Raw genomic sequence first — 22,624 nt, 5'->3', positions numbered from 1 at the left:
GTGAGAGACATCCTGTGAGACAAAGTGGGAAGGAAGGGTAGAGAAGTACAGATGCTGAAGCCTGAGAGTTTTTAAAGAGGCAACAGAATTATCAACTTGTGAAAATAATACATTGTTCTGCTTGCTGCAAGTGTTGTGTTGTGCCTGGCTACCTGTTGCACCTTTCTTCTGGCACCTTAGGTCAAACTTAATTTCCTAGTACTGTCTGGGAAAGCAGAGAAGAATTCTTTCATCACATCCACTTTTATTCTAGTGTTTGAGTAAATCTGTATGCTGAGTAAACATCTACTTTAAGGTCTAGTTTGTAGGACAGAAGGCCAAGAACAACTTTTTCCATGTATCTTTCTACTGCTGCCTGATATGTCATATCTTAATACAGAGACAATTCAGGGTGTTTGAGTAGCCATGAAATTGTACAACATAAAGATATTGACCTGCTCTCCCACATGAGAGGTGTGAGAAAAATATGAATTAATAAGAGAAGGAGTGTCAGAGTGGACTCCCTTGATTTAAAGGAAACAGAATCTACCAATGTGGCTATACCTCAGTTCTCTGTAGAGATTCTCTTTCTTCAGTTATGATGGCACCAGCAACTATTTCCAATTCTAATATTCTGTCTTCATTCTGATACAGTGCTGTATCTCATTTCTCATGAAAATGCAAGCAGTACACTTCTCTCTTTTTGCATGGGGTAGACACACACATAGTCTGTTCCACAAAATGGTAGGAACTTACAGTAGTGAAAACTCTATTTTCCTGTTTCAGATTCTTCCCTGAGTTCTCAGCCCTCTGAAGCAGTCAGCTGCAGCTTGGCAGCAGATCATATGTTGTGTGTGGTGATGTGTGGGTTTGCAACCAATCCCACACACCACGGAACTTGCATAAAGCTTTTTTAGTTGAGTCATAAGGTTGAAGAGGGGGGAAAAAAAACAGAGGAGCTGGTATCAAAACCTCAAGTTGGGATACCAGTGCAGTTCTTGAGTAGGAAACAAGCTGCAGGAAGCCTGTCTGAGAGTGTCAAAGCTGTTATTCAGACATATTGTTGTACTTAGATAAAATCCTGGCCTGTGCTTATGTGGGGATTTCTTTTTGCCATAGAAAAACTACAGAGTGAAATTATCAATGAAGCTTGAATGTCTGGGATTTTTTTTTCTGATTTGGACTAACTCTTGAACCCCTTCCTAATTGTAGGTTGCTCGTTCAGCTTCCACATGCAGCCTAAGTGGATCTATCAAATGTGCTGTTAATGTTCATCGCTCCAATTCCGTTGATTGGAGCTGTCAGGATCCCAGGCCTCAACCTGTGCTGTGTCCTGGTCTTCCAAATATTTGTCTTTCAAATGACATAGAAGAAAAAACCTCTTCCAGCTTGGAAAGCTTAAAGGGTGGTGCCTTGGACAAATCATGTCCTATCCCTGTTATTATTACCACTTGTTGTGATACTGGAGATGATACCCAGTGTGATGCTGGAAAGCTCCGTACATCCAGTCCTCACTGTTAATGCCCATCTTGCATCAAGTGAGCAAAAAATCTTGATTCCTCTAAAAGACAGCACAGTACAACTTTGAAAACCCCTGGAATCCACAAAGGGTTTTAAATGGTGTTGGGTTTTTCTTGGAATTGTTCTGTTGCACCCAGTTGGAGTCGCCACTCACTTGTGGTCTGGTTCTCTTTCTGGCTATGGGTGCAGAGCTGTTAATTATTTCACAAACTCTTTTAACTCTGGTTTTCTGTGTGTTTGTATTTTGCTGAATCCTTTCTAGACACTTGAGGTTCTTACTGCTTCAGTTCAGGTGTCCAAGTGGCCGTGTAGCTCACTGGCCTGAGTCCTGAAGGCTTCGGTAACTTAGGTGCAGGGGAGTCTTGAGCAGATTAGGTGACCTGTGGCTTTATTGTTGGGGTCTTTTTGTTCCCTTACAGATAAATAGAAAAAAAAAATCTTGTAGGTATTTATGTAGAAAATACTTTGTATAGCAGCTTGTTAGACTCAAATCCTGAACTCCTGTTTAACCACTGTTGCCAATGACTGCCAATAGAAGATGCACCATAAACAGGCATTAGCTTCACTATGAGGTGGTGTATCCTGACCTGCTCTAAGTATCCCTATTGAAAAGCTTCTCAAAGCCTGCAGGTGCAGCAAGCTGTCGAACTACCATAACCTGTTTATATGATGAAAAGCTTGGCTGTGCTATAAAGAGCAACAGAAGATTACTTGTGAAACTATCTTGAGGTCTAATGTAAAAAGAATATAAAATCTCAGCTGATCCAAAGAGGTTAACCTTTAGTGCTACATATTGATGTGCTGGTTTCAGGGTAATTTGAAGTCCCAGAAGCAGCCTGTGCTCTCAGCACCACAAAAGGCAGCTTCTTGCCTGGTTTGTGCCCATCCAGGCGCAGCTAAAGCATGATTTGACAAATCATTGTGCTGCCTATTGCCTTCAGTAGCCACGAAGGCATGTGTGCAGCATTTAATTTGGGGCTCTAAGCTCGTAAGAGTACAGAAAGTTGTAGGATCTGAGGGAGCTGTATTTCTCTAAAGCATTATGATAATGTCTCTTGCCTTCAGTTTGGAGGCAGATGATTACCGCAGGAAGTGTCATGCAAGATGCAGGGTAATGCTTGACTAGCAACTGCTCTTCAAAGACATCTTGTGTTCTGAATATCTCAAGACTGCTAACAAGGAAAAATCTTTTGTCTGCATTTTTTGAAATACCTGCATGCCACTTGTTTGGTGCTGTTAAAACTTTTCTGTTCAAAAGCTGGGAATGCTGACTCATGCATTTCAAAAGCTGCCGATCTTAACTGTCTTGTGTATAGGCACATTCCTTTTGCTTTGTACCACAGCTGAGAAATGACTTCTGCTCTACTGATATTGGCTAATAAATGATAACTAACTCGAATTTTTCTTCCCTAACAGAGTATTCCCTCTCCTTCCTTGGTCAGTCTTCCCTCAATCTTTGAAAAGAGGAGTCATACGTTAAGTCGATCAACAACCCACTTGATATGAAGCAGGTTTCAACTCCGATGCTGTGCTGCAGTGAGTGACAAGCAGCTGCCTGTTCCAATGACCTGTTACTGACAGTAATGGTACCTTAGTCATTAGCACTTAGCAATGATTAGCAAAATGTTAGATAACACTAAGTTAATCACAAGGGGGGTTTTAGTTGCATTGAAGGAGATCAGCTAATCAATGAGATAAGTAACTTGATCTTCATTTGAGACAGTATTCCCTTGCATTAATTTATTTTCTCACCAACATAATGGAAGAGTTTTCTTCTGTGGAAATTGTTCCCCTCTAGGCAATGGACTAGCTTGTCAGATTTGGGAATGAAGGTGATGTTCACCTAACTTACAGCTGGTTTGGGTGACTCTTGTGCTTGCCCAACATCATCAATTGATGGAGCACTCGGATGTCTGAATTGCTGGTTTAATACATGGAGATGCATTATGAGGTACCTGAACTTTCAAGTATGACAGTCAACCTGTTGTACAGCTGCTTATTCCAGATATTTCATAAATGCAGTTGTTAAAGAAATAGAATTTGAGTTTCTGGGATTATGGTCTTCTGTAACCTCACTGTAACACAGGGATATGTTACCTGGGTTTATTTGAACAGTAAGTTTAAAGGCCATGACCAGCTTTGACCACCAAAAGTTAAGTGAATGATTTGAAGTTGTTATTTTAACTGCTTTTGTGGAAGTGGAAGACTGAGGAAAACAATTACACTCCTTTCAGTAGCGCTGTTTAAACAAACCCCCAAAGCCACACACCTTCCACATACTTGGTTAACCAATGATTATTTAATGCATGGGACTCTTGGTGTGACGTGGTAATGTGAGGGCCCGATTTTCATGTGTCAAGCTTCAGGTGTAGGACTCCTAAGGCTTCTACCTGGCTTTCTCATGTATTTTTGTCTTCCTTCAAAACTATTTGTTCACTTTTCCATCTCTGAAGAGTTACTCCGATGCAATGCTATCTCAGGAACTATCTAAATATGTATATTTCTGCATTTCAGTAATGGTTCAGCTGTCTGCCTGGATTAGCACAGTTCTGAACTGCTGGTTTCTGTTTAACCACCACTGTCTTGTCTTATGTCTATATGTAACGAGTGATGCTTCCGAATGTGTCAGCCTTAACTGTGTTTTTTATCTCTTTTCCAATCCAAGTGATGTAAATAAACTGTTTAAAATAACACTGCTTATGGTTTTGCTAAACAGGCTTTTATGAGAGTCAACTTTGTCTTTTCACATAAAAAGTGTTGTTTTGGGCTCCAGCCTACAACTGTACTCTAATAGAGCTATTACTAATAAAGTATACAACCTCATGGGCCTGGACACCTCTTTCTTTAATCTATTGCCCTTCCTTGCCTCTTCCCCGGGATGTGTCTATCTATCCACGGGGTGGTTTTGTCCTTATCTATTAGAAATCAACATCTAAGCTAAAGCAGCACTGACACACAATGCAGTGGCTCTAGGAAACAAAGTGCTCAATAAATACCATGCTAAAAAAAAAATCAACACCAGTTTTTGTTAGTTTGGGGCAGCTTCAGCCTAGTACACTCAAACTTGGGCTAAGATCAGCCTCTCATTGGTCCTCTGGTCTCTTTTAATGTCCAAAGGACTTGTATTTATCTTCTTTATCCAGTTCCCTTGTACTGGGAACCCAGTGACCTTCTGGTGCTTACTTGCCCTCTCTTAGTGCACAGCTCTGCTGTTGCTAAATGGATGGAAAATGATAGAGAGGGCGGAGTCCTTCTGTTATTGCATATGCCTTTGATTGGAGGAACTAGATCTGCTTGGTCTCCCTACCTCTTGAAGAAAGAGAAGGATGAGGACTATGCCTACTTCTGGTGTGACTTTATCCCCTCCTGCCTTCTGTGTGTGTTATCTTCATTGCTTCGTCAAGTTTTTAATTATAAAATAAATGTGTTAGTGAACAAAGAAATTCTCATGTTGGGCCTCAGAGAAAAATGGCAGCTCAGTCTGCTCATAAAGAAGTTGATTTCCAAGGGACAATGTGTTCATTGCTTTGTCTACTCGGTGTTGTGTATGCACTAAGGTAATGTACGCCAGCAGCACTTCAGTGGAGACACCCTTGATCCCAAATTGACAGGGGATCCTCTACACCTGCGTGTCTTAGGATGGGACTGAAGCCCTTGGCTGCTGCAGGGATGTTGACTGTCAGAGGACCAGAAGTTTTTTGGTGAGAGAGAGAGGGAAGTGAAAAGAGTGAGATTTTTGGATTCAAATATGAAGCCCAACAGGTCATCATTAATATAGATTTGACAGTTGGTTTCAATTTAATGACCTGGAGCAGTGTAGTGAGTCTCTTGGATGCTGGAGAAAGTAGTCGGAGTCATCTGACTCACTTTTAGTAAGGTTGTTTTGCAAAAGAGCAGGTTGCTAACAGGGAAAATGATGAGTGAGGGAACACAAAACCAGCTGATCCCCACCCACAGGCCAGGGAGTCCTGTGAGAGTCTGCTGTGGTCTCAGCACATGGGGCCTGTTCTCTATTTCTAGTGCCTGAGCAGATAATGGAGTGGGAGCTTGAGCTCAGTACTTTAACACCTGTCACCCAGCAGCAAGGAACTTGAGTGTGTGACAGAAGAGGATTAGAGGTGGGAGTGAGCTGAGCTTCCCAAGCCAGTTGCTCAGGAGTAACAGAAACAAGCAAAAAATAAGAAATGTTTACAACAGAGAGGTTTGTTCTCCCCAGTACTGCATCCACCTGTCATAGCATCAGAACAAGAGCATAATTCTGGGGGGTATTTTGGTTGGTGTTCTTTTAAATGCCAGGTGAGAATAGTTCTCCCAGCTGGGATTTTAACCAAGGACACCTTAACCATCTGCCTGCTAGGAGATGCACCTTGGTGAGTCACAGCAGTTACTGCTGTTGTACAATCCTGAGCTTTGATCACGATACAGACAACTCAGATCTTCTGAGGAATTTTTGAACTCCAATTCACAGCATCTAGTTGAACGAGGCACAATTTCTGCAATCTTTAGGCTGAAATTTCTGTATTGGTACCTGTAGGATCTGTTCTGTAACCCTCTGAGATAAAGAAGCCATTTCTTTCTAAGCTAGCTCTCATTCGCTGACCAGCACGCATCCAGCACACAGAAGAATTGTTTTCCTTGAGAAAGACTGCAAGTCTCTAAAGAAGAGGTCAGAAGATGATCTTTGTTTAAACCACGACCTTCTGTTGTTGGCTGTCAAACAGTTCAATGAGCTTGTGCTCATTCCTACAACAGCCTCACTCTTTACCCATCATTTGTAACCGGTGCCTCTGCAGATAGAATCGCTGTCAGAGGAAAGGGTCTCCTGGTGGGGGGGGTGTGAGGTGGGGATATCTCACTGCTCTGGCCCAAACCTGAAGGAGAATGCAGCTTTCCAGCAATACACTTACTCACTTCCTCTGGCAATCTGTGTGTCTTGGAGTTCTGGATAGTAGCACTCCAAGAAGAAAGTCCTACTGAGCAGCTGTGGGGTTGGGTTAAATATGCCCTTCAACGTGTGGAGCAAATGTATTGTTACCAACCTGTCCTTGTCACCACGTGCAACAGTGCTAAGAAGTTTATGCTATAAATGGTGTTTAAGTAGCCCATAGAGCTATTGGTGGTACTTTGGGGTAAGCAGAGGCAGGGGGATATGTAAGGAAACAATAGTTTGCTTGTTTAAAAAGAAATAGGAAAACCCACTGTGATACAAAACAAACCAGCAGCTGGCCAAGCGACCAGAGGAAGGCTGGGACACAGGTTGGGGTGGAACTCCTGATATCTGCATCATGTGAGTTTCATCCTGTTGCTTGCTCTGGGCTCGGGCAGCCATTCACAAACCTGCACCTAGAATTCATAAGCACACGCTCACATCAAGCTATTAAAGCATTTGTGGGTAAGATGATTAATCTTTTATAGGTTTTTGTTCAAAGAGAAAAGGTGGAGAGATTACAGCTGCTTGAGAGCACCTGTTTGTGACTCTGTTGTAGATTCAACCGGACGCCTTGACCTGCATTTTGCAGAAAAATAGTTGCTGTTTCAAAAATAGGAACTGAAAGGTCCACTGTGAGATGGATGTTTACAACCTCTGAAAGGCAGCCATCAGAGGCAAAACAGAGGCTAGCTGGAATGTACTTTAAAAACACAAAAGCCATTGAGAGCTTAAAATGTTGGCTGAGTGCTCCACGCAGCTGACACTGGAAGGGTGAAGGCAAACCCTTGCCATGCTCTTTGCCTTGGGACTGGCTTGAAGTGCAGAGCCAGAAGCCCGCTCTCTCCCTTCAGTAAGGAAAGCTAAAATGGAAATGAGAGCACCATGAAAACAAACTAATTAAATATCTAATGAAATAAATGTACCACTGTCAGATGGTAGGCAAACAAAAGTCAGTTTCAGATAAGAACATTACCACTAGTTAGGGCTGAATTTTCAGCTGGCACAGAGGATTCTCTCAGCCTTTCTACAAATGCAACCATGCATCTGTGTGCCTAATTTACAGCTTAGAGGGGCAATTACCACCCACCCTCAGCTGGTAATTAGTTTAAGGTGTCTTGGTGACTTTATCAGCTGATCCATATACTGACTTAAAGTGTGGCCAATAACATGAGCTCTACATTCTGTTCTTATCATATAGAGAGATGTGTCAGAGTGAAGTCGTGAAAGAATAAAAGGTGCTTACAAAGAGGGGTGAAGCACCTTTTTACTGTTGCCCTACAGAAGCAGATCTAGTGCAGGTAACTTATACTGATGAAGCAATTAAAGCACTGATATTGTTGTTAATGTGGATAGGAAAAGGAGATCCTCTATACCTCTCCTGTCCCTCACAGCACCTCAGTTGCTTCCAGGCCTGAGGAACAAAGAAGTGGCTTTGGGCCTAAGTGCTGGAGGGCCCAGCTTTGCTCTTCAGCTCATCAGGAGCAGTGTAGAGCCCATCGTGTGTGCATAGCTGGGAAATCACGTGCTTAGCCCAGCCCAGGGCCAGGCATCCTGCTGCATCACCAACTTGGCTTTCCCTGGCCCCTCTGAGGATCCGAGGAAGGATGACTCTCTGCTCTTCTCTTCCAACACCTCTTTCTCTGTCCAGAGATGGAGCAACATTCACCAGCCTGGTAAGCACGTTGTCGGCTTCTTAATGGGTTCTTTAAAATGGAGTTGCTTGGAATATGAATTGTATTACCTGAGCTCTCGGAGATTTTGTTTCATGTAGAGTTAAACCCAGTAATATTTGTTTTTCAGTGGTTGGAGATACAAATTACCTCTCATAAATACTCGACTTCTGTCTTTACCCAGTCAGTAATTCATCGGCTGTGTCAGGTTGTAAGCTCCTACATGCTTTCTGCTGCTCTGTGATGGCAAGGATGATATTTCAGTAGTTTCTCCAGTGTTTCAGCCTGGAGGGGATGTAAATAGAAGCATAAATGATTTTGAAAATGTGCCTTTTTTCCCTGTGTTTCAATGGCTCGTGCATTAGAGTTGGTATGGCTGACAAATCAGCACTGATTGCTAATTAAAAAGCTGAATATATTAAGGGGTTGCACACTTCCATTTCTCTGTCAGATTGAAACCCTTGCTGTATGAGTGAGTGCTAGAGAAGCTTTAATGGATATGGGCTAATTACTTGCCATTTTTTTTGCTTTGACTTCACAGTTCATGAATTGCAGTAACTCTGACTGACACTTCCTTACTGATTAAAGGGCAGAATTTGGGTTTATGGACCTCTATCTTAACCAAAACACCCTTTCTCTGTGCTCCTGGGTTGATATGGAACAGCTGATGGTCGCATCCCTCCGGAAAACAAAAATTCTCAGGCTGTGTTTAACAAGAGTGGTGGGTAAATAGGTTCCCAAAATCGAGTTATTGCTGTGTGGCTTATGAGGGAGGCTTTGGACAGAAACCCTTGACGGCAGTGTAACAGCTCAGCATGTTTCCTGGCACTCTCATTCTCTTTCAGATGCCTCAACCCTCCTTTAGTGAGCACAAAGAGCAGTAAGATTTGTAGCCCTTTATCTGGGGTAGGATCAATTCATTCAGTGCCACAGGTACTCCTCAGGTCACCCAGGCACCAGGACAAATGCAGGGTCGGATTCTCTCTTCATTTGCCACTTCTATTCAACAAACATAGAATTTCATCTGGTTCCTGCCAAGATTACTACTGCCCTCATCTGTGATGTGTTTCAATTTGTGCTAGGGATCTGTAACGATGTTGAGGTTGGGAGATCTTCTGGTGATGATGGTGTCTCTCTACTCCTGAGTGGTGGCAGGCAGAGTCGTGGGCAGCTGTAACTGCTCTTACTAAATGCCAGAAATACTCAGTTTTATTCCAGACTTTAAATCAAGAATAAGAGCTCATTAAAATTGCTACAGATCTTTTCAAATCAACACATTAAAGATATTGCAGCCTGATAAACTTTTCTTTGTGCTGATTTCACTGGAATTGTTAGAAGAACACAGATAAACTTTTTTATCCTAAAAAGAATGACTCTGAGAGGAAATTATGCTCCTCTAATCTCTTTCAGTTTGTGAGCATGTCCCTAAGTATGTGAATACTTCAATCCAGAGTCTGAGCATTATCTCTGATGGAGTTTTACAAGAGCAAGGGTCGAGAGAAATGGAATGTTACTTGAGATCCTATATATCAAAAAACATAGTGTAAAAATCCTTGGCATATAGGTGATCTTAATGGTCCCTTCTGGACTTCAACTGTGGTACAGAGAGAAACCATGGAGTCATTTTTATAATTTAAAGCTTTATCTCTTCTTTGTTAGTAATTCTTCCTGTGTGAATATCACTGTTCACCTTAAGCAAGACAGAGATGATGTTATTACTGTGAGATACTCAAGAAGACTCTGAGTTATTGCAGCCTAAACCTGCAATAAATGTAAAACCTGGTGTTCTAAGGGGTAATGGAAAGGTCCTTCTCTTTGCCTCCACTTCTTCCATCCAAAGTGAGTGTTCGGTGTCACTGCTATTAATAGTGACTCAGAGTAACACTTTTGTATGAGGAGAAGAATATGGCAGCATCTGAAAAACAAACCATCCCAGGGCATCGTAACTGAAGCACCAGAGTAACGTTTGGAACATCTGTATGAGCCAAAGAAGCTCACATGAAGTCTCGAAATCAAGCCTTTTGACTCCAGGGCTTCAGGAAACATTTCCTGCCGCTTGGCCCTGTGTGGTTCAGGACAGTGGGATCTGAACAAAGCCATGTGGAAACCCAGGGAAACGGGGTTTCATGGGGCACTTGTGAGCTTCCAGCGAAACCCACCGTGCCTCATGTTCTACGTGTGCCTGAGACACGTGAGATCTGCCTGCCCTGCAAGTCGTGGTGAATGCCGAAGTAAAGCTCTCTGCATCTGCCAGCCCACAGGACACAGAAATCCCCCCGTTCCTGCCTTTGCCTAGGGAAGGGCTGGCGTGACTCAGCCCGCGTGGTTAGCGCAGCAGCGTGACCTTTCGCAGGAGCCTGCCGTATGGAGCTGCTTCGCCTCTCCTTTCTCCAATTTGCCTTTACTCAAGAATGACCAGCTTCAAAGAAAAAGTTCACGGCTCTAATTGAATCCTCTCCATATTGAGAGGGGTAAAAATAAACATTCTTCTTGGTTTATTCATGCAGAAACCAGAATCATCCGAGTGTGACATCTGAAGGGAACTACATGATTATAATCTGAAATGAGAACAGAGTTCATCTGGTGTGGTTTTGGGGTTTTTTTCTTCCCTGCAGCCTTTGAAAGAAGGAAGAGATTGCAGAATCTTAATACCCATTAAAGCACAAGAAAGCCAGGGCCGTGTGCTCCCGTGTTAACATTTTTAGTATTCCACTGGCTAATTGTCTGTCCGTTCCCCCGTCTCCTCCCAGGTTAATGGGGTGGTTAACAGGGGAGGACAGGAAGGGTTGGCCAATCGCACTACAAAGCAAACTGAAAAGGTCAAAGCGATGTGCTGTATTATTCATGGACTCTGCCTTGCCCAGGTATCTTAGATCTCCTGTCCTCTCCTGATGAATTGCGACCAGAACAAGAAACAGCCAGATGTGAAATTGGCTCTTGTGACAATGACTGTAGTTCAAATGGAAAAATGTAAAACTGTGGCCTGTTGTTCCTCTGTTTTTTGAGATTAAAGATGTGTGATCACTTCTGGCCACTGAATAAGCAATAAGCTACATTTTTATGACCTCTCAGCTGAGCTTAATACAATGCTGAGTTTAATACAATGTCCATGAATACAGATTCTTCTCATTTTAGCTTCATAGACTTTGTTTTGGAAGTACTGTGTGGTGCCTCATATCCCCCCTATGCCTTCTGTGTCAATAAACTCATGAGTACAGATTTCCTCACACGAGCCTCCTTTTTGAGTGGTGATTTGTTTAGAAGTCTTAACACATGAATTCCTAAGAGGCCACCAGAGTGGTGTAAGACCATCCTCCTTCCCAGGAGCCTGCAATCTCCATAGTCAAATTTGAAGGAAAACTTGATGTAACCATTCCCTTCTCCTTCACCTTTGATGAGAAACAGGCAGAGGGAAATACTTGCAGAAGCAGGAGGTGCTCCAAATTATTTTCCACCCGCTGTCCCTCTCCCTGGCTGCAGAGGGAGCTTGGAGCAGCATTACTGATTCAATCCCATCCCCAGCAGCTGATGCCTCCCTTCACCTCTTCATCTGGTCCCTGTGGCTGGACGTCCTCTGGTGACATGCTTCATGTTTTACCTGTAGACCCATTCTCCATCAATCTGAATCACAACCTTGTACTTTGCAAGTGTTTTTAAGCCAACTCCTGTGACAGAAGAGGCTTCATAAATACTGAAAGCTAAACCAGGTATTTTTTTCAGAGCAGCTGCTGTCTGATCTACCTTCTCTGAGCCATAATTAGTGATGTAACCCAACAGAAAACATAGCCCTAACACCCCAAGGAGCTCACTCTGCCTCTTTGTCCCTTCCGGGGCTTAGTACAGAAGTTCTGGCATTTACAAGGAAGCAAGAATTGCAGCAGCAAGCAAAAGAGTTATGAGCTAGTCTTAGGGGAGAGTGTGTTTATACCAAGTTTTGGTGTTTTCCGCTTCTTTCTTTAAAGTGGTATAGTGTTCTTTGTTTTTCATTGAGTGGTTTCAACTGACATCAGTTGCCCGGGGCCAGTGAACCTAGCTGTCAACAGATAAATCATTTTTGTGGCAAGAAAATTTCTGTGATGGAGGGAAACAAACCCCCATCACTCTTTTGGAAACTCATCTTGGAAAGAGAAGTGACCTGGAAGTGGAACTCTTGGGGAACGGTCTCACATGTGTCCTCGTGTATGGGACTAAAATAGCCACAACCACCACAAGCCAGACTGATTTTAATGTGCCCTTAACAAAAAGGAGGATGAGGAATGAAGCCTAGCTTGTAATAATGCTTCCTGAATGAGAGGAGCTGTGCTGTATGTCTCACCCTATAGAAATCACCAGGGAATCATTATAGGCAAGTTAATTTCTGTTCTGGGTTTGAATCTTTGTGGGTGATTCTAATGAATCTCGTGCTTTAGGAGCTCATACTGCAGGCAGCACACATCAGAAATATTCCCCTCCACCCCCTACTTTCTCCCCCATTGTCCAGCCCAAATGTGGTAAATGCACAGAGTAAAGCTGCCTGAGGAAAGTCCTCTGCAGATGTGGGCCTGCGAATCTCTGCCTGACAGGTGGGTGTTTGTGGAAAGCAGCAATGCCCCTCTCCACGGCACAGGCTCCCTTCACGTTCGCTTTGCGTTGTTTCATAGCTGACTTCACCTCCTGACAACTGCTTTAGTCTGTGGCTCTCTGGAGGCTGAAGGGGACTGGAGCCCAGTGCTGGCCTCCATGTTTTTGACACCTTACAGATTGATTTGGGCTCTGGCCCCTCTCTCTCTCTGTGATCTTTTGATCTGCAGTGTAAGGCAGGTTTTCTGCCCTGCCTGATAGCTGAGAAGTGAAATGTCACATCTTTTCTGGGACCTGGACCTCTCGCCAAGTTCTGCGGCGAGACTGACATCTTTCCCCATGTGTTCCCATCAGCTCCTTCCTGTTACACACGCTGATTGTCACTGGCACTGTTGCTTTTCTTTGTCCCTAAGGATCACCTGTTTTCACTACTCTTTATTACTTTCCATCCTGCTAGGTAAAATAACCTGATTTTTGCATTAAATACTGCAGAACTGTAAGGCAGCTTGCATCAAATTAAGCATATTTGCTCAAGAGCCTCATGATTTACTAAACTGTGTGTTGACTGTGACTTGATGATCCGTGGGGAGCCGTCTTTCTGATTTAGTGTGTGTCTGCTCATCAAAGATGGATGATTGCCACTCTGCGTCATAAAACTTCATCTGACAAAACCAACTCCATAGCAAAATAATGCTGTCTCCAAAGGGCAATAATTTTCGTTTCCCTGTCCCACATGTTTAAGGAGCTCAGGCGAGCTCAGATTTTCTCAGAAAGATTTCTTTATACTTACTCTGTTAACAATGAACAAAGGACCATCAAAGCTTTTTCCCAGCTCTTTCTTACTTTTCAGAAGTCTTTTATGAGGGCCTAGGAAGATGGTCTCTAGCAGCTAAAAATCTGTAGGATTTAGACTCCTATCTGTGATAAATAAATAACAGGAATTAAGTGGCTAAATGCCTTTGAGGTCCTCAATTTTAATTAAATCTTAGGGCTAGGGGGTGAATTTTCTTCCTTTCTTTCTGTCTTTTTGTTTTAAAGTCATCTCTGAATGACAAAATGTAAAGAACTGAGTACTGTTTTTATAGAATGAGGTTATTTTCTTGCAGAGCAAACACAGTAAAGAAGGGAATGCCAGTCAGCTGGGGAGGCCTGTCAAGCATCATCCCATCAGGTGATCTCTTTTGAAAAGCAGATGCCTTGCTTTGCTGACTGATGCCAGGTCTTGGGGGATTTGGGAAGCTGGGCTCCCTTGAAGACCAAAGCTGTGTAAGATGTGGCACTGTGGCAGCGTGAGATGCGTCGCTGAGCCTTAACCCAGGGGTTTGCACTGGAGAAGGCAGGTGCAGCCCTTCTCTTCCCTGCACTGTTTGTGCTTTTAAAATATACCCCAGTAACTGTGTAATTGAGGGAGGAAAAAATTCATTCTTAGGGCACAGAGGAGAGAGAGACAGAGTTCACATTCTGAATCATGGGGCAACGGCTGGGTTTGATGTTTTGCTTTCTTTCTCGTGGTGTGGTGTGGTGTTTCCTGCCCTTCTGCTTGCTGCAGTCATACAAGGTGCAGGATGCCCCTTCTCACCTACAGATTGCACTGGTAGCTGTAGTGTGAGGCACTGACCTGGAAGAAGGCCACATGAGGCCGAATTCTTCACTGAGGATGGGAGGGATCCCTGTTTTCAGTACTTGGGCAATAATCAAGGCAGTAGGACTTCGCAGAGTTTGGACGCAGACTATTCTCAGAGCAGAAAATACAGCCCCCTTTTTTGTCTGGGTGTGACTATTGAAATGAGACAATTTCAAACAAGCTTTCACAGACATTTATCTCAACCAATTAAGACCAATGAAATAAAGGAGTGTTTCGCTGCAGATACTAAGGGGAAGGCTCATGAAGTGGAAAAGTGGCTTTCATTAACATATCTATCCAATACCTACTGTGCTGATCACTGTGTGGCTATGTCTTTAGGGCTGGTAAGGGGCAGTTTTGTATTTCCTAGTCTTCAATGTTGCTCTTTGACTCTTCATCCCTTCCTGCTTCAGAGTCTTCATCCCCTTCTGCTTCAGCTATTCTCTGCCTTTTGTTCTTTAAGTAATGGTCTTCGATCTGGTATATGTAGTCTTCAATTAGTCCAGTCTGCAATTACAAAGGAGTAGTGTCAGAAGCACAACCCTGCTCCTCTGCAAAAACTTTAAAAAAGGCTTGCAATTAATTCATTTCTAAATTTAATTGTCCTTGGAAAGAAAACCACATGAAGGCAGCTCTCCTACAGCTGGCTGGAGCAGCGGTACCCAATTTCAAACCTTGCTTTTTTTCTTCTTTGGTCCCTTTCTGTTTGGATTCAATTACTGTACTGCTGTGTGAGAGACCCTTTTGCTGAAATCTGTACATGGAAAACAGGAATTCATCACAACTCTGTCTTTAAATGGCATTGAAAAACAGCCACTTTAAAAGGAAGGGATGATGAGGAAATTAATCTCAGGCAAGTTTTTCTTGATAAGCAAAGGGAACAGAGGCTTCTGGCATTTATATCCCAGAAATCAACACATGGAGAAAAATGAGTCCTCCACATTGCTGTGGCAAGAACCATTTTTCTATTAAATCAAAATGAAGTTCTGAATAAATATGTTTTCCCATGAATATAATACACTAGAGGGTACAGCAGAAGAATAGGTGACTTCAGTCTCCCTCCCCCAAATAAAACCATAATTATTCTAATAAAGAGTACATTCAGATAGACACATCTTCCCTGCAGGGCTGACGTGAAAACAACCAAAAATACAGATTAATAGTGCTGTGTAGAGGTATTCTGTAAATCCCAGGCGTTCATAATGGTTTGGCTTTCTCTCCTCATACCCCACCTCCATTCATGCCCTGACAGAGGGCAAAGCTTTTGTGATATGCAGCGCTTGTGTGAGGTGAGGATGAGAACTCATCTCCCTTCACACCGAGTTACACCGAAGGCCCAGAGCCTATGTATCGTGAGGATCTAAAGAATCAATCTTCCAGTTGCATTTTAAGCAGAAATATTATATATTTTAAACAGTCCAAATCTATCACCCTGCCAGGCGTTCAGCAGCGCTGCTTCTCCAGGCACACAGAACAGATGACTCTGAGCGTGGCTTCCTCATGTACTTATTCACACATTGAGTTGTTACTACAGTGCTCCTCAGGCTTGAACCCAAAGCTGTGCTGTGTGCTCTGCCATTGGTTGTCTTGATGAGGGATGTGCAGGTGTGAGAGAGAAAACAAGGCAAGCAGGAAGGTCTCTGGAGGACATCTGACTCCCTGGGGTGCCAGGGCACGAAGAGTGTGTTTGGGAAAGGAGCTCTGCCTGCTCCTCCGCACAAAGCTGCAGGGTGACACTGGCAGTGCACTGGCTTTGCCCAGTACTGTACATGATGCCATGAAAAAGAGTTTTCTACTCTGCTTGTAGAAACAATGAGCAGCTATGTGCCCTTCTGGCCAGGAAGACCAATGGCATCCTGGAGTGTGTCAAGAAGAGTGTGGGCCAGTACATCAAAAGAGGTTCTTCTGCCCCTCTCCTCTGCCCTGGTGAGGCCACATCTGGGCACACCTGTGTCCAGCTCTGGGCTCCCCAGCTCATGAGAGAGAAAGAGCTGCTGGAGAGAGGCCAGTGCAGGGCTACCAAGATGATGAGGGGACTGGAGCATCTGTCTGACGAGGAGAGGCTGAGATACCTGGGGCTGTTCAGGCTGGAGAAGAGAAACCTGAGGGGCAACCTTATCAATGCTGATAAATACTCAAAGGGTGAGTGTCAAGAGGATGGGATCAGTCTTTTTTGCTGTGGTGGCCAGTGATAGGACAAGGGGTACTGGGCACAAGCTGCAACACAGCAAGTTCCACTGGAACATGACCAGAGACTTTGGTGCTGAGGTGAGGGAGCCCTGGCCCAGGCTGCCCAGGGAGGATGTGGAGGCTCCTTCTCAGGAGGTTTCCAAACACACCTGAACAAGTTGCTGTGCCCCTGATGGAGGGAAACCTGCTTTAGCAAGGGGTTGGGCTGGATGAGCTCTGGAGATCCCTTCAAATCCCCACCATTCTGGGATTCTGTGACTTGCTCGTGGCCTTTTGCTCCTCTGTTGCCATGAGATCCATTGCAACAGGAGGACGGAGAGGCTGAGGCTCTCTGAGACAGCCTCATGGGCTGGCTCTGCTGTTGCACACTCACCATACCAACATGCAGAGGATTAGGGAACACAATCATTACGCTGGCCTCATTTTTAGGAAGCTAAAATAAAAGCTTAGGGAATCATTGATCTGACCAAAAGCACAGGGAAAGTCTCAGAAAGACTAATCACTTAGTGCCAAGCTCCAGCCCAGGGGTTTAGCCACATTAAAAACAACCACCAACCCCCCAAAGCTCTTCTGCAAAGGGCCACATTAAAATGTCTGCCTGACTTCCTCCTGCAGTTAAAAGGAATCTTCTCTGTTTTGGGGTAGTGCTTGTGTTTGGGTGAGCACAGGGGGTGATAAGAGGCAAGGAAACAGGTCCCAGGTGATAGGTAGGGTGTGGGGTGAGGGCCAAGGGGGCATGGGAAGAGCATCAGTTTTTTACAGGAGCTCCATCAGGACCATCTGACAGAGTCACCAGAAAGCCCTGGGTTGGGTGCTTCTCATATTTACGGAATACCTGTCAGCTCCAGCCCCCAAAGTAAGTTCTAATATGGTATATCAGGGGTGGAAATAATAGTTGCTTACACAATTGCAGTGTTAGGGACCCAGTTGATGAGCTAATGAGGTTATTTGCACAGTGGTGATGGCATTCAAATCTTGCAGACTTACAATTACACTGTATGCTCTGAGCCCTGCCATGGTTTCAATTACCATACCAACACAATGAGAAGATAGGCTCTTGACAAGATAAAGCCAGGGGGAGGGGGGGGGGAATTGCTTAGAAATCTCTTTTTGGTGGCTGCAGTGTTCAGTAGTGCTTATTCATGGCTTTTTAGCTTGCACATCTCATTTTAAGAAAGTAACTTGGAAGCATTATGCTCTGCCTTTTTGCCTTGATTTAAAACCTCCCTGTGCCCACTCTTCTGCAGGCTGACTGTGGTGAGCCACCTTCAGGGATCTCAGTGGAAAATGCAAATGTTTTAAATCAATAGCTTCACTTTCCTTTCTTTTTTTCCCCCCTTTTCCCTCACAATAACTGTTTAAATAAGAATCCATGTGGGTGAGGGTTAGGGAGCAGGACGTGACTTGTAGCCAGCCTAAATGTGCTCAGTGTTGGAGCAATAGCTGTTGTAGGGAAAATGGACTTTGGAAGAGACTTGTGACTTGTTCCCAAGCGGAGCAATGGCTGGCTACAGGCTGCTGCTGAGGCCAAATCACAGGGTTACGTAGCTGAGTCCTGCAGCTACTATCAGGGCTAAAGCAGCACTGAAGCCTGAGTAAAGAGCTCTGCAGGACTTGGTTCACAGCAGAGCAATCACTGCTGGTGTTGCCAGCGATTCACACGAGGCTCATTTCTGTCTCTGTCCCAACCCACACAGAGAACAACAACTATTTGTATGTGGATTACATTTCCACTTCTCTAATCCCCTGATGCACACAGTGTCCATGTGTGTCACAGGCTGTGCTCAGGAGCTGGTCAGCAGCATTGCATCCCATCTGCAGGGGCTGTGCCCAGCTCTCATTAGCTGAACTTGCTGCTTGACACCCTTGAAGTATTTTAAATATCCTCCTGAACATATGAAACCACACTTCACCCCTCTACCCAGCTATACAGTGTCTTTATGGTCTTTTTCTCAAGGGCCTGGTGTCCTGAGAACTTAAGAAGACAAATTTGCTTCAGCCTATGTTTAGTCCTCTGCTGCTATGACATCTTACTTTCAAGATATCCTGAGTACTTGTCCCCTGAGTTGTTCCCAGCAGGGCAGTGGCCTCATTTCTACTCTGGATCGATGTCTACAGCCCTAGCCCAGCTAAAGTCTGTCTCTTCAGCACATGACTGCCCCTCCATTCAAGTTCCTCCAGTTTCTTCCTCTTTAGCTCCTGACCTTATTTCTTTCACTCAATTTTTGTCTTTAGTCTGGCCCCTGTGATCAGCTGGAGGGAGCAGGATGGAGATCAAATGGAAAGAGGGAAGAAACAGAAACAATAGATGCCTTGAAATCAAATGCCATGCTTAGTCGCCAGCGCAGCTGAGTGCTACCTCCAGGTGCTCTGGGGATCAAGCTGAGCAGAGGAGGGCAGTCTGAGGACAGGAATTTAGAAATGAAGCATCTTCTCAGTAGAGTTGCTTTTGTGCTCTTTACTTTTGTATTGCATTAAGTTAACGTTGCCCCCGAATTCTGCTTTGTGCTTCCAATTTTTGCATTGATGATATACTGTGAAAGACATCAATGGTGGAAACTGTTGATTTGGGGAGGGGCAGAATGAAAAGCGAGGGAATTAGCACTGAGCAAACATGTGGGCTTCTGCAAGAGCACTTCCAGACAGCGCTGACATCTCAGTTTCATACCCGTGAGTCCAAACTGGTACCTGGGGAACCAAAGCCATGGGTCTGCCTGGCTAATGCTTAGGGGAGTTAAGTTAGAGAGATCTGAAGGCTGGTGGCTGAATTAAAATGAGCAACAGGACAAGAAAAGCAATCTTGCTTGTCCCACCTGAAGGAAATGACATGGTTGTTTTTAAAGCCAGAGGAATGAACGGGAAGGATTGGATTGAGACCCCCAGGAGTTTTGGAAAATGATGTTACACAGATCCACTCCAAGACAAGGAACAGCACAGGCCTTGTTTGGAGCATATGAAAATTTCTCTAGTCCTGCCCTTTTGTACATGCTGTCCAGTGATGGATAAAGGGGGGAGACTTGCTGCTGTGAGTGTTCAGCCCTGCTCTCTGGATGCCATCCTGATTGATTCGCTGGCGCTGCGGAGGGATGTGTGAGCAGCTCTTGCTGGCTGCAGCTGAATTACAATCACGGACAGATTTTAGGGTAAGGGACCTCTGGAGGTCATCTAGACCAACCTCCTCCTCCAAGCAGAGCTTGATGGGAACTTTGCATCTCCTTTGCTGAAAGAAATGACTGCATTTCTGGTAATGCCCTATCAGTCACTCCTGAACTTGCCTGTTTGCGTGTGGTTTTGCCCCAAAACACCACAATGCTAGTAGATCCTTTGCCCTTCCTATGCACTCACCGGGATAAGACATCCCACAGGGTTCCCTCGGAAGGAGACATGTACCAGCTATGAGGAGAGAACCCTGCCATACGACCCATCATTCAGAGGAGTTTTGTCCTGATGGGCCACAGGTGTCATGAAACTTGTCAACCTTTACTGCAAGGGAGTTCCAAGGAACAGATGTCCATGGTCAATGGTTTACTGACTGTCCAAAGAAGCTTTGTGGCTTATCCAAAACTGGGGGAGCCACTCTCCCTGAAAGCACTCTGCCTTCTAAAAGGTTGGCATGAATTTGAATACAAATGCAAAATATTGGTTTGAGTACCTGCTAAAGAGTTGAGAATGAAATGAGAGAGAGCCAGGATCCTACAAGGACAAACTCCAGTGGGAAAGTAACTCTGCTGTTATTTAGGTAGATAAGCAGCAAGGAGACTGTGTAAACTGTGAAATGGTGAAAGGATATGGCATGGATGCATGAGGGTGCATCCTCTAAGCCCCAACTTCCTAAATCCCCATACAAATCAGGGGAGTCACTCTCAAGTAAGAAACAGGTGCCTTTGAAAATATATTTAAGAGCTATAACAGGTAAGGGTGAAAATGATCTTCTGGCATGCAGAATCTGTCTTCATTGCTTGAGAGCTATTAGTAATAGAAGGCAAATGAGCTGTCTTTAAACGTGAAGTACCTCTCAACATTTTCCTTTGTCTCCCAGAGCTACTTGCTGAAGCACTCTTTGGAGCAAATATAACCAAAGGAACAGCACTTGAAGGGGCTATGAGTAAGTAGGGATATAGAGTGTAGAGAGTGCAGAGGAAAAGCTTGATTAAAAAAGAAGCTTTAATAAAAATCCATATCTGTCCCTTCCATTGAGGTCTGTAAGGACAAAGGTTGCTCAGTATCTGGTGGGGGGGGAAGGGGGATTCTATTGTGTATGTTAGGGGAAGCACTTTTGAGCTGCTACGGTTGGTTTTGGAAGGGGGCTGCATGGCAGCACATGATCTGAACTGCCTGGGGCAGGCCAGTCACTTCCTTGCACTTGTTTGGTGGTGGAACCCAACTGAGTGCACAGCTCTTGCCTGGGACCTGCTCTCCACACTCCCCTCCTTGGGATGCCAATGCAAATACAACTGTGTCATCCCGCCTGCTCCCTTTCTGTACTGTCACGTGCCCTGTTTGTATGCACTGCCTTTCTGTAAAGAAAGGAGTCTGACAGACAGCTCTGTCGTGCATCTCCATCTAGGAAAGAGCTCAGTGAAGTACTGGAAACCAGCATTTGCCAGTAGGCTCTTAGCACACTAGCAAAGCTCCGTTGCTAAAGGCATTTGGAGGAAAGAGGGCTTGTGGATGAGGTACCGAATTCAAAGAATATTGATACTGGTAATGAATTACATTTATTAACTGCCCCACAACTCAGAGGTCCCTTTGTACTTTACAAGTTCTCACTCTCCAGCACGGCAGTGTTTTCTATGAGCGGTCTTGTTGACTCGTGCTATTTTTCACAGCAGTAACAATAGCTGGTAGCAAGTGTTTATAGGGCTGGAGACCTTCTCTGGTAGAGGGCAGCAGGTAAGCATACTGCTCATTTATAACTGACAGCATGATTAGCAAGGGATGGGGAAATGTTTATCTAAATCCTTATGTGGGGATTGCTAATGCCCAGAACTGCTTGTGATTTAACTGCCAGGCAGCGACAACCAGCTACGTTATTACGACGTTTAGGACATTTACAGCTCACTTGCTTGATTTGCTGCTCTTTAAAATTATTCCAGTGACTTATCACACCCTATAGCTTGGTGGAATAGACCAAAGCTATTCTCATCACAAAATGCTCCTTCCCAATAGCATTAGCAGGGTTTTGCTACAGCTGAGATGGCCTCAGCATTATGGGCATAGATAATATCTGTTATTAGACCAATTGATTTAGTTGAGGGAACCCTGCCTCCCCCCAGCTTTTATATACAGAAACTTAACTTCTGGTTTGGAACAACAAACTTGCAGCCTCCTGAACCTGCTGCTTCAGACTTGAATGAAACTTTGTATGCCTGCAAGATCAGTTTCTTAGTAGCCACAGTGTCTGGTTTCACACTGCATTGCTGGTTTATCTGTGATCAGGAGGTTTGGCTGTTTAGCGTGTGTGGTCACTAGGTAGCTAAGCTTTATATTAGATAGTGATGTCTGGAGGATGGGAAACAGGCAGGATGCAATTGCTTCTTCCAGTGTACTTGAGGGGTACGAAGGCATCTTGCTGCGGTATCTGTTCTTTGCTTGGATGCAGACCCAAAGAGTGTAGCCTCTCATCTGCTGCTCACATCCTCTCTGAACTACCTCTGCCCCGGCTGAAAACTTCACTCAATGCCAGGTTAGAAACTTCTGCCACAGTTTTTCTTCTTGTCCCTTTCAAGGCTGTTGCTGATTCTGAGATTATATTTTCCAGAATGTTTTAATATCTCTTCTGTAATCTTAGCACAAAGCCAATCTCTGGTCAGCTCCTACAAAAATGTTTGCTTTTCTACCTGGTTGCTCTGCTCTTTGTTTCCATCAGGCTCATTCCATCTGAACCAGTGCCACTAACTTCATTTCCTTTCTGCATTTGCACTTTTCTGAATTCATTACCCATTAGATATAGCACATTAGATTTCTACTCCTGTTCCAGAAACTGTGCTTTTCCTGTCCTCTCCCATCCTTTGCTTTCCCCTTCCCTTTAACAAGGGGCCTTTGTGTTTGCGAAACACACGGCTGCATCACAGCCCCAAGAAGAGAACAACCCCTGAGCCTGTTTCCTCCTGTTCTGTTAGCTCAGGAACAGCAAAGGTGATGCACAAG

The 22,624-nt window shown here is 44.3% G+C and overlaps 2 protein-coding genes across 3 annotated transcripts in view; one reads left to right on the top strand and one right to left on the bottom strand.

The window, feature by feature from the left end:
- ECT2 (epithelial cell transforming 2) overlaps positions 1-3,463 on the top strand; it is a 28,573-nt gene extending 25,110 nt beyond the window's left edge. For both annotated transcript variants that reach the window (XM_062005479.1, XM_062005480.1), the window contains one exon: positions 2,917-3,463. In XM_062005479.1, the coding sequence (XP_061861463.1) occupies positions 2,917-3,006 (90 nt within the window). In that variant the 3' untranslated portion in view covers positions 3,007-3,463. The remainder of the gene's footprint in view (positions 1-2,916) is intronic.
- An 11,187-nt stretch (positions 3,464-14,650) lies between these two features.
- SPATA16 (spermatogenesis associated 16) overlaps positions 14,651-22,624 on the bottom strand; it is an 81,431-nt gene continuing 73,457 nt past the window's right edge. Inside the window, 1 exon segment of the mRNA XM_062005291.1 lies at positions 14,651-14,791. Coding sequence (XP_061861275.1) covers positions 14,651-14,791 — 141 coding nt within the window.

Source organism: Colius striatus, chromosome 12, assembly GCF_028858725.1.
Source record: "Colius striatus isolate bColStr4 chromosome 12, bColStr4.1.hap1, whole genome shotgun sequence".
Taxonomy (NCBI): Eukaryota; Metazoa; Chordata; class Aves; order Coliiformes; family Coliidae; genus Colius; species Colius striatus.
Note: the sequence above shows the minus strand (reverse complement) of the source record. Positions and strands in the feature narration are given on the sequence as shown.